Source organism: Salvelinus alpinus, unplaced genomic scaffold, assembly GCF_045679555.1.
Source record: "Salvelinus alpinus unplaced genomic scaffold, SLU_Salpinus.1 scaffold_212, whole genome shotgun sequence".
Classification (NCBI taxonomy): domain Eukaryota; kingdom Metazoa; phylum Chordata; class Actinopteri; order Salmoniformes; family Salmonidae; genus Salvelinus; species Salvelinus alpinus.
The window spans coordinates 25,625-36,446 of NW_027256153.1; the positions used below are offsets into that span (position 1 = coordinate 25,625).

At 46.9% G+C, this 10,822-nt stretch overlaps 1 protein-coding gene across 2 annotated transcripts in view; it reads right to left on the reverse strand.

Annotated features, from left to right (window-relative positions):
* The window catches only part of LOC139567321 (chromodomain-helicase-DNA-binding protein 4-like), a 32,598-nt gene extending 21,808 nt beyond the window's left edge, over window positions 1-10,790 (reverse strand). The window contains exons 1-13 of one of the 2 annotated variants that reach the window (XM_071388726.1): window positions 10,542-10,790; window positions 10,019-10,210; window positions 9,377-9,498; window positions 8,868-9,149; window positions 8,582-8,700; window positions 8,114-8,213; window positions 7,732-7,933; window positions 7,504-7,625; window positions 7,267-7,393; window positions 6,758-6,927; window positions 6,089-6,337; window positions 5,524-5,727; window positions 1,871-5,177 (exon numbers count right to left, since the gene is read on the reverse strand). In XM_071388726.1, the coding sequence (XP_071244827.1) occupies window positions 4,839-5,177; window positions 5,524-5,727; window positions 6,089-6,337; window positions 6,758-6,927; window positions 7,267-7,393; window positions 7,504-7,625; window positions 7,732-7,933; window positions 8,114-8,213; window positions 8,582-8,700; window positions 8,868-9,149; window positions 9,377-9,498; window positions 10,019-10,073 (2,091 nt within the window). In that variant the 5' untranslated portion in view covers window positions 10,074-10,210; window positions 10,542-10,790 and the 3' untranslated portion in view covers window positions 1,871-4,838. Of the gene's footprint in view, window positions 1-1,870; window positions 5,178-5,523; window positions 5,728-6,088; window positions 6,338-6,757; window positions 6,928-7,266; window positions 7,394-7,503; window positions 7,626-7,731; window positions 7,934-8,113; window positions 8,214-8,581; window positions 8,701-8,867; window positions 9,150-9,376; window positions 9,499-10,018; window positions 10,211-10,541 lie in introns of those variants that run through there. The other variant, XM_071388725.1, reaches the window with a different exon arrangement.
* Between the last annotated feature and the right edge of the window lie 32 nt (window positions 10,791-10,822).

Consider the following 10,822-nt stretch of genomic DNA (forward strand, 5'->3'; position numbering starts at 1 on the left):
ATTTGTGTCATTCTCAAACCTTTTGGCCACGACTGTATGCCTCATGACTTACGACTCATGGTGTAATCATAACAACATACAGGAACTCAAGTCCTTCTGCTCACCCGACCTAGAATTCCTTACAATCAAATGCCGGCCATATTATCTCCCAAGAGAATTCTAGTCAGTTATCAGCTGTGTATATACCCCCTCAAGCAGACAACGCGACGGCCCTCAAGGAACTTCATTGGGCCGTGTGAAAAGCACAAGCATTTCACTACACTCGCATAAACATCTGCTAACCATGTGTATGTGACCAATAAAATGTGATTATTAAACTCACCTTCTGCACCGGTTTCCTGACTCCCGGCATATACGTTACAGAATACCACCTCACAATACGGACGCAGCAGAAGATAAAACCTTCTTCCAGATGGTCAACGAACAGGGTCATCTACTCCACCAACACCACGACCAACTGGCGCAACTGGGTACGACCATGAGGGAGGTCCTCCGCGTTCTCCACTGCCTCGACACCACCAGCGAGGTTCTCCAGACCCCTATCAGAGGGCCTCCTACCACGGATCATCACAGTGAGCCAGTCCCCCAGCCGTCCGCCCAGGTCAGCAATGCCCGACTATCCCTTCCGGAGAAGTATGACGGGAACTTTATCGAAATGCAGTGGCTTCCTACTCCAGTGCTCACTCTATTTCGCCTATCAGACGGGATACCCCATCATCGAGATGTCCAAGGTTGCCACGGTCACTTCCCTGCTGACCGCACGGGCTCTGGAGTGGGCTCCGGCCGCCTGGGAGAGAGGAGAGGAGGAGCTGAGTTACTATGAGAGGTTCATGGCTCTGTTCAGGGTGGTCTTCGACCAACCTCCAGGGGGCAGAGAGGGAGGTGAGCAACTGTTCCAACTCCAGCAGGGTGCCCAGACCACTGCGGAGTGCGCCCTCACCTTTCAGAATGTGGCAGCCTCCAGTAGATGGAATGAGCTGGCGCTCCGCACTCTATTCCGTAGTGGACTGCGCGAGGAGGTTCAGATGGAGTTGGCATGTCGGGATGACAACATATCCTTGGACGCTCCCATCTCAATGACCATCCGTCTGGATAACCTTCTTTGGGAGCGCCTGTGTCCACCTCGCTACTCGCCTCCCACCTTTGGCTGTCCTGAGGCAGAGCCTGAACATATGGAGGTAGAGGCCACACACCACTCCACAGCAGAGCAGGCTCCGCCAGGCTCTGGAGAGGGGACCCGCTCCTGCTACCTGCTCTCCAGAACGCATCTACATCCCCATGGGGGTGAGAGATCGACTGTTGACCTGGGCACACACATCCCTCTGCCGCTGGACACCCAGGTATCACCCGCACAATCCAATCCATCTCTGAGAAGTACTGGTGGCCCACCTTGGCGCAGGACATCGCCCAATATGTCAACTCATGCTCCAGCAGGGAAACTACTTCCCCTTCCCGTGCCTCAGTGGCCTTGCTCACATCTGTCCATAGACTTTGTAACTGATCTCCCCCTTTCTGATGGTTTTACCACTATTATTGATGTTGTTGACGGATTCTCTCAATCCTGCCATTTTATCCCTCTCTCTGGTCTACCTACTGCTCTCCAGGTCACTGAGGCACTATTCCAGTACTACATCGTTACTGACCTTGGTCCCCAGTTCACGTCGCGGTCTGGAAAGCCTTTATGGAGAAGCTGGGGGTTACGGTCACCTTCACATCCGGGTACCGGACTAAAATAAATAACGGATGTATTGTGATGGTGTACATAAAATTGGTTTATTATACTTTTTTAAATGTAGATGTTCCAAAGGCGCGCAAGAGCGGCTTGTATGCGTGGAGGCCTGGAGATGCTAAAGTGGTTTATGTATGATGATTTTTTTTTTTGTGGATCAGCTTTAATATTGTTGATAGATTGCTGCTTCCATCAATGTAACTGTCCGCATCATTTCCAATCCCCCATATATTTTTGGGGTAAATATATATATACATAAACATTCATACATATACACATACAGTTGAAGTTGGAAGTTTACATACACTTAGGTTGGAGTCATTAAAACTAGTTTTTCAACAAGTCCACAAATTTCTTGTTAAATTATAGTTTTGGCAAATCTACTTTGTGCATGACAAGTAATTTTCCCAACAATTGTTTACAGACAGATTATTTCACTTATAATTCAATGTATCACAATTCCAGTGGGTCAGAAGTTTACATACACTAAGTTGACTGTGCCTTTAAACAGCTTGGAAAATTCCAGAAAAATATGTCATGGCTTTAGAAGCTTATGATAGGCTAAATGACATCATTTGAGTCAATTGGAGGTGTACCTGTGGATGTATTTCAAGGCCTACCTTCAAACTCAGTGCCTCTTTGCTTGACATCATGGGAAAATCTAAAGAAATCAGCCCAAACAATTGTAGACCTCCACAAGTCTGGTTCATCCTTGGGAGCAATTTCCAAATGCCTGAAGGTACCACGTTCATCTGTACAAACAATAGTACACAAGTATAAACACCATGGGACCACGCAGCCGTCATACCGCTCAGGAAAGAGACGCGTTCTGTCTCCTAGATATGAACGTACTTTGGTGCGAAAAGTGCAAATCAATCCCAGAACAACAACATAGGACCTTGTGAAGATGCTGGAGGAAACAGGTACAAAAGTATCTATATCCACAGGAAAATGAGTCCTATATCGACATAACCTGAAAGGCCACTCAGCAAGGAAGCCACTGCTCCAAAACCACCATAAAAAAGCCAGACTACGGTTTGCAACTGCACATGGGGACAAAGACCGTACTTTTTGGAGAAATGTCCTCTGGTCTGATGAAACAAAAATAGAACTGTTTGGTCATAATGACAATCCTTATGTTTGGAGGAAAAGGGGGGAGGCTTGCAAGCCGAAGAACACCATCCCAACCGTGAAGCACGGGTGTGGCAGCATCATGTTGTGGGGGGGCTTTGCTGCAGGAGGGACTGGTGCACTTCACAAAATAGATGGCATCATGAGGATGGGAAATTATGTGGATATATTGAAGCGACATCTCAAGACAACAGTCAGGAAGTTAAAGCTTGGTCGCAAATGGATCTTCCAAATGGACAATGACAACATGCATACTTCCAAAGTTGTGGCAAAATGGCTTAAGGACAACAAAGTCAAGGTATTGGAGTGGCTATCACAAAGCCCTGACCTCAATCCTATAGAACATTTGTGGGCAGAACTGAAACAGTGTGTGTGAGCAAGGAGGCCTACAAGCCTGACTCAGTTACACCAGCTCTGTCAGGAAGAATGGGACAAAATTCACCCAACTTATTGTGGGAAGCTTGTGGAAGGCTACCCGAAACGTTTGATTCAAGTTAAACAATTTAAAGGCAATGCTACCAAATACTAATTGAGTGTATGTACACTTCTGACCCACTGGGAATGTGATGAAAGAAATAAAAGCTGAAATAAATCATTCTCTATACTATTATTCTGACATTACACATTCTTAAAATAAAGTGGTGATCCGAACTGACCTAAGACAGTGAATTTTTACTAGGATTAAATGTCAGGAATTTTGAAAAACTGAGTTCAAATATATTTGGCTAAGGTGTATGTAAACTTCCAACTTCAACTGTAGTTAGAATTTTTGTATCACAACACTGAAGTGTAAGAGGCCTCCATTTTTTAAATGGAGTGGATCTTTATATTTACCACTTGGATCCTGTTTCAGTAATAATGAAATCAGACCTTTTTGTTGCATGTCCGATAATCTACCGTTTATATATGAGTGGTTAAAACACGCTAATAATGGTCCTCTGAGTATATAAAAAAAAGTTTGGTATACTTCCACTGGTATGCCATCCAGCCCTGGAGTTTTCCCGGACTTAAATCAAATCAAAGGTTATTTGTCACGTGCGCCAAATACAACAGGTGTAGACTTTACAGTGAAATGCTTACTTACCGGCTCTAAGCAACAATGCAAACAAGGTATTAGGTGAACAATAGGTAAGTAAAGAAATAAAAACAAAAGTAAAAAGACAATGAAAAATAACAGAAGCGAGGCTATATACAGTAGCGAGGCTATAACAGTAGCGAGGCTATATACAGGCACCAGTTAGTCGGGCTGATTGAGGTAGTATGTACATGTAGATATGGTTAAAGTGACTATGCATATATGATAAACAGAGAGTAGCAGTAGCGTAAAAGAGAGGTTGGCGGGTGGCGGGACACAATGCAGATAGCCCAGTTAGCTAATGTGCGGGGGCACTGGTTGGTCGGGTCAACTGAGGTAGTTTGTACATCAATGTATAATTAAAGTGACTATGCATGTATAACAAACAGAGAGTAGCAGCAGCGTAAAAAAGGGGTTGGGGAGGCACACAATGCAAATAGTCCGGGTAGCCATTTGATTACCTGTTCAGGAGTCTTATGGATTGGGGTTAAAAACTGTTGAGAAGCCATTTTGTCCTAGACTTGGCACTCCGGCACCGCTTGCCATGCGGTAGTAGAGAGAACAGTCTATGGCAGGCGTGGCTGGGGTCTTTGACCATTTTTAGGACCTTTCTTTGACAGCGCCTGGTGCAGAGGTCCTGGATGGCAGGCAGCTTAGCCCCAGTGATGTACTGGGCACTACCCTCTGTAGTACCTTGCGGTCGGAGGCCGAGCAGTTGCCGTACCAGGCAGTGATGCAACCAGTCAGGATGCTCTCGATGTTGCAGCTGGAGAACCTTTTGAGGATCTGAGGACCCATGCCAATTTTTTTTTGTGCAATCTTCACAACTGTCTTGGTGTTTGGACCATTCTAGTTTGTTGGTGATGTGGACACCAAGGAACTTGAAGCTCTCAACCTGCTCCACTACAGCCCCTGTCGATAAGAAATGGGTGCGTGCTCGGTCCTCCTTTTCCTGTAGTCCACATTCATCTCCTTTGTCTTGATCACGTTGAGGGAGAGGTTGTTATTCTGGCACCACACGGCCAGGTCTCTGACCTCCTCCCTATAGGCTGTCTCGTCGTTGTCAGTGATCAGGCCTACCACTGATGTGTCGTCTGCGAACTTAATGATGGTGTTGGAGTCGTGCCTGGCCATGCAGTCGTGGGTGAAAAGGGAGTACAGGAGTGGACTGAGCACGCACCCCTGAGGGGCTCCAGTGTTGAGGATCAGCGTGGCAGATGTGTTGCTACCTAACCTCACCACCTGGGGGCGTCCCGTCAGGAAGTCCAGGATCCAGTTGCAGAGGGAGGTGTTTAGTCAGTTATAAATTATTCTGTCCTAGTTAAAAACAAGTTATCATCCAATAGACTTTGATTAAATTTCCAATATCCTCGCCCACATGGAAATTTTGTAAGAGTAATATATATGGCAATTATGTGATGGTCCGACCGCATTCTGTCCCCTAACATGTTTATGTTAATGAACGGTCAATTACCATGAGACCAGCAGTCTTTTGCATGACAATAACCGTCTGACAAAATGTAATGGACGCCACAGCCCTAATTAAGCCTGCATATTACAGTGGCATATTGCTGGTTGAGCGTGTTACCTGTAGCTCTTGGACCCAGGAGCAGTGCCAGTAAGACATGTTGCACCATTTGACAAAGAACTGCCTCTCTGGTCGGCCGGCCAATGGGACAGGGTCTGGGGCCTCGGCTGGGAGGTCCAGGGGGCGGAGCACAGGTGTAGGGGGCGGAGGTTCACCCCACTTCCAGGTCAGAACCTTCTGGACCTTACCCTTCATGCCCGGGCACTGAGGGAAATTCAGGAACAATCAGATATACATTCACAAAGAAATAGCTTGTGTAGAAAATACCTTCTTTGTCAATCATGTCAACACTACATATTGCATTTATATCTGCAATCTTCCGTCATTATACATTTAAAAAACAATGCCAGCATATACGAGGAGAGATCGGAAACAAGAGTTAAATTGCAGCTGTATAGCTGACTCAACTCAAATCAAGAATTCCATATGATGTAGGTGTAGCCACCCACACATGTATAACAGAACATGTTCTCTTTAATAATCATGTACATCCAACACCCATACGTTGAGATTCATTCTCTCTCTCTCTCACAGACATACACATACACAGGGTGGCAGGGCTCACCATGCAGCGTGGGCAGATCCATTCCCCGTTGGGTATCTCGGGGAGGGGGGGGTTGAGACAGTGGATGTGGTAGGAGGAGGTACAGGTGTCACAGCACAGCAGCTCTCCTCCATCCTTACACACCCTGCAGAACTCTATGTGATGGTCATCCTCCTCCTCTACCCATCCCTCATCCCTCCCCACCTCCTCGTCCTCCCCCTCTCCCTCAGACAGCTCCTCTCTGGCCTCCCACTGGATCCCCTCTTTCTCCTGCAGGGAGGGAGGAACAAAAAGAGAGTGGGAGGAGAGAGCGGGGGGGGGACAAGAATGTGGGAGGGGTGTGGCGGAAGGGGTAGTGAGAGTGCAGGAAGGGGAGTGAGGAGGGAGAGGGAGGAGGTGGGGGGGTGTTGAGAGGAAATGGTAAGAGAGGGGAGTGGAATGATGGAGGGGAAGCGAGAGTGGGGGAAAGGGGGAGGTGATGAAGGACAAAGGGAAGGAGAGAGAAAGATAGGAGTGAAAGAGAGAAGGACCAGGACAGAAAAAGGTCAACATCAAAAATAGGATATCACACCAATCTTTAGTCATTAAAGAGAAAATACATACAGTATATACTAGCAATATGGTGTTAACTCTACCTAGCCATGGGTTGGACTATGGGCCAACTTCAGACTGGGTACATTGTGTACTTACACAGTGGGGGCAGCTCCACTTGCCCTCGGGGGCCTTCTCCATGTCGGGGTCCAGACAGACCATGTGGTAGGCCCTGGGACAGGTGTCACACAGGATGATCTCCCCTCCCTGCTGGCACACCTCACAGTAGTCCTGGTGGTCTGTCTCATAGCCGTCACCATCCTCCTCAACTGGGATGGGAAGAGGAGGAGTTAGGAGGGAGGGAGATGGTACATGATGATGTTCCTGTTAAAAACATCTAATATTATCAGAGGATTGGCTGAGAGCCAGGTCCTTGGTTTCAGCCCAGAGCAACTACATCTGATTCCTCTAGTCACACAATCATCAGCAACACAATTAGTTGAATCAAGTGTGTTAGTGCTGGACTGGAACAAAAGCCTGCACCCCCTATAGCTCTCCTGATCTAAGGTATGTGACTGACCACTAGTCTACATGCTATAGCCCAAGCTAGACACCTCCATTACATAGAATAAGAGGTCAAGAGATGACAGTTGCGCTCCCATGCCAACCTTTCTTCTTCTTCTTGGCGGTCTTGACCTTCTTCTTGGAGCGGCTGCTGTGGCTGTTGTTGCCGTCCGACACTTCAAAGATCCCGTCGTCAAAGTCACTCTCCACGTCAAGCTCATCCTCCTCACTCTGACAACACAGGGAAAGAGAGACAAAGATACAATGATAGAATTGTGGGACAGAAGTATGGCAAGGCTTACTGCATATCAGTTGATTCTCAGACAAGTTAGTGTTCTTACCGAGGATCTCTTCCTCTTGCTGTTGAAGCCTCCCAGTTTGATCTTGAGCGGAGCCACCTTCTTGGCTTTGGGCTTGGGGGCAGGCTTAGGGTTGGGCTTGGACCTCCTGCGAGCATTGGGTCCTGCAGAGGGAGATGGAGTTCAATTATTCCCTTATTCTACAATGAATAGCCAACAATAATATTTTACATGGTCCCTCCATCTGCATTCCTTTAACTTGTTCCTCACCTTTGCCCTCTTTGGTCTTGGCCTTGCGGAGTGGGGGTGCAGGCACAGCGGGTACAGCTACAGGTACGGAAGCGGGTGTAGCTGGAGGGGAGTCTTTAGTGGCACTACCCCCCGCCCCTGTATCCCCTCCTGCCACCACCATGCTTTCCACGGCCGCAGCCACGTTGGCAGCTGCCAGGGCTGCGTTGGCACTGGCACAGCCCTACAGAGGGTTAGACAAGGCAGGATGGAAATCAGGACCGTTGCTATAAAGAACATGCAATCATAGTCAAAATACATTTGTAATGTATTGTATTAGCAATGTTATGTTATGTAATAGCAATGTAATGTCATGTTATAGCAATGTAATGTAATAGCAATGCCTTGTATTGGGTTGTGTTACCTTCAGAGGGTTGTTGGTGCTGAACTCCCTCCACTTGGCCATCATCAGAGTCATCATCCTGGACACAGCGATCTTGGGGTTCTTGGCTGCGATGAGGGGTCTGGGGAAGTGAGGCCAAAGGAGTGGCAGAGGTTAAGTTTGGGGCACTCTACGGGGAGCCAGCAGAAAGCGGATGTTTGCGGTTTTCAGGGATACAGTATTTTCAACATAACTCCCATTTGCTCTGAAAAACAGATGTGGGGACTCCATTCAAGCGTCTTTTTACGCCTGCTGTTGGTTTAAGTTCGGGGTAGAAGTAGGGGCAGTTTCAGACTGGTCGTAGCTTGCTCAGTCACACACAGATATGAAGTAACTTTCTCCCCCGATCCACAAACGCTGTGCTACCCAGGTGAAGTGGTACGGAAATGTGCTACAGTGGAAACAGAAGGAGAAAGTAGAAAACATGAGATGTGAGAGAGGTGTGTTAACCTGACAAACTGGCTGAAGGCCTTGTAGTTGGTGATGGTGGTGTAGTCCTTCTGAGTGAAGACATGGTCGATGTCTTTCATGCCCCAGTCCTCCAGCAGCTGAGTCGAGCTCTTGGGCTCCTGGAGAGGGGGCGGAGTGAGGATATCATTACATTCAGGGTCACTGAGCTAACAGGGTCATTAAGTGGATTGCAGGGGCTGCTTCAAATCCAAACAGAGAACAGCTCCAACGTCTCCCTTGTTCACCCCACCCGCACCACCCACATCCTCTTAGCCTTCATCCTCACCTGGCTATCTTCATCATCATCTTCATCTTCATCTTTCTCTAGTTCTGGTTCTTTGCGTTTACTCTTGGAGCTGGATGAGCCTCCACCTTTCTCCTTCTCTCCACTCGTCCCTCCTCCCTTCTTCTTGTCTTTGGAGGAGCTGGAGCGCTTCTTCTTCTTCCCCCTCGGGGCGTAATCACTTCCCTCGCTTTCTGACCTGGCTCTACCTCCTCCTCCCTCTTCCTCCTCCCTCGCTACTTGCTCTACTGCTAAGAAGGGTTCTGGTGAGCTGACTGGCACCTCCTGAGAGGAAACAAAATGAGTCAACATAGATGCAAATATGAAGAAAGAAATCTCACAAATGCTGAAAATGTATACTAAGGACAGGTCAAAAGGGTCAAAGGCTAGGGGCTATCTGTATTGTTATTATTATACTTCAAAATGGATTCTTCCCTCCCAACTTCCTTGGAGAAATCCCTGAAATCAGGGACTAGGATACTGCATGTAAGGAAGGATGATGCCCATCCTACCTCTCTGACAGGTCTTGGTCTCTTGTTGATCCTGCTCTCACGGCTCTTCTTGGCTTTCTTCTTCTTCTTTGACTTGGTGGGGACCTCGACGTCAGACACAGCCTCTTGTGGTTCCTCCTCATCTGCCGATGGAAAGGGTACAAAAATTGATTGAATAAAATGCGTAATTGATTGAGAAAATTACGAGATAATTATATTCATAAAAATATATTCATAAATTACCGAGGGATTTGTATACAATTCTAAAACTGTCAACTCCAGACAAGCTTTATTGACAGTGTTTTGGATACATTTTGATATAAAGAACGCACTGCACGCCAGTTGCCAGTACATTACCAAACAGAGGCATGACTCGTGTGACTGCCAGCAAATGGTCTTGGACGCAACTTCTAACAACAACACGCATGCATTGACAGTGTAAATATTTACGCACTCTCTATTGGTAGCTAGCTAACGTGCTATCAAGTTTGCCAACTAGCGTAGAAGCAAAACATTCGGCTAGCTAGCGAACTGGGCTGCCTAATGTAAATTGTCACGACTAGTAACCAGACTAGAGTAGCTAGCAAATCAGCTAGCTAACTAGCTAATGTAACGTTAACTAACGTTACCAACCTGCTCTGAAAAAATTGATTGCTGTCTTACCATGTGCAAGTGCCGTAGGTTCCAAGTCTTCCCTCTCGTCCTCGCTTCCCGACATATTTCAATAATAATGAATTTAAATTAAAAGCGAGCTAATCCCTCCAAAGAACCCTGCCCGATCTTGTGAGGGAGGAGGGCAAATGACGTGTGGGTGGTGGAGAATGGAACGGGGGTGTCCTGGGTAGGGGAGGGTCGCTGTAAGAAGAAAAAAAAACCTTTGCTTGAATTAGCAATCCTATTGGTATTTCTCGAATAATAAGAAGTATTTATTACAGTGACAGGTCACGGTGTGACATGTTAACTATCTTATTACATCGAAAAACATTTGTTTTCAATTGGCATGCCTGTCCACACCGCACAGGAAGCTGTAGCAATGGACACCCGTCAATCATCGTGTATTGAATAGAAAGGTACATTATAGTACTCTCTGAAATACTGCCCCACTCGCGATACAAACTCAATTTAGGCAAACTTACAGTTACAGTCAGGGTTCAAGTGAAACCCCTAAGACTTGTGAGAAACTTACTGTAGTCCCTGTTAGAGATGGGTTTCCTTCGTGTAATAATTGTCTCTCAGCAATTGTATTAGTCTTTAATATAAATTAATGAGCAACAATATCCAGTCAAATATGTCGTTAATGACCCCACAAAACACGTTGCACACTCCGTCCCCCTTCTCTCCCCAAGCCTCAGTGGCTAGCAGAGCTTAGCTAACATCCTCGCGGACGCACAAAGGGCAGACATCCCAGAATAATCCTCCCCCCTCCCTCGGACTCACACAACTCTGCATAGTTACCTCGCAACAGAC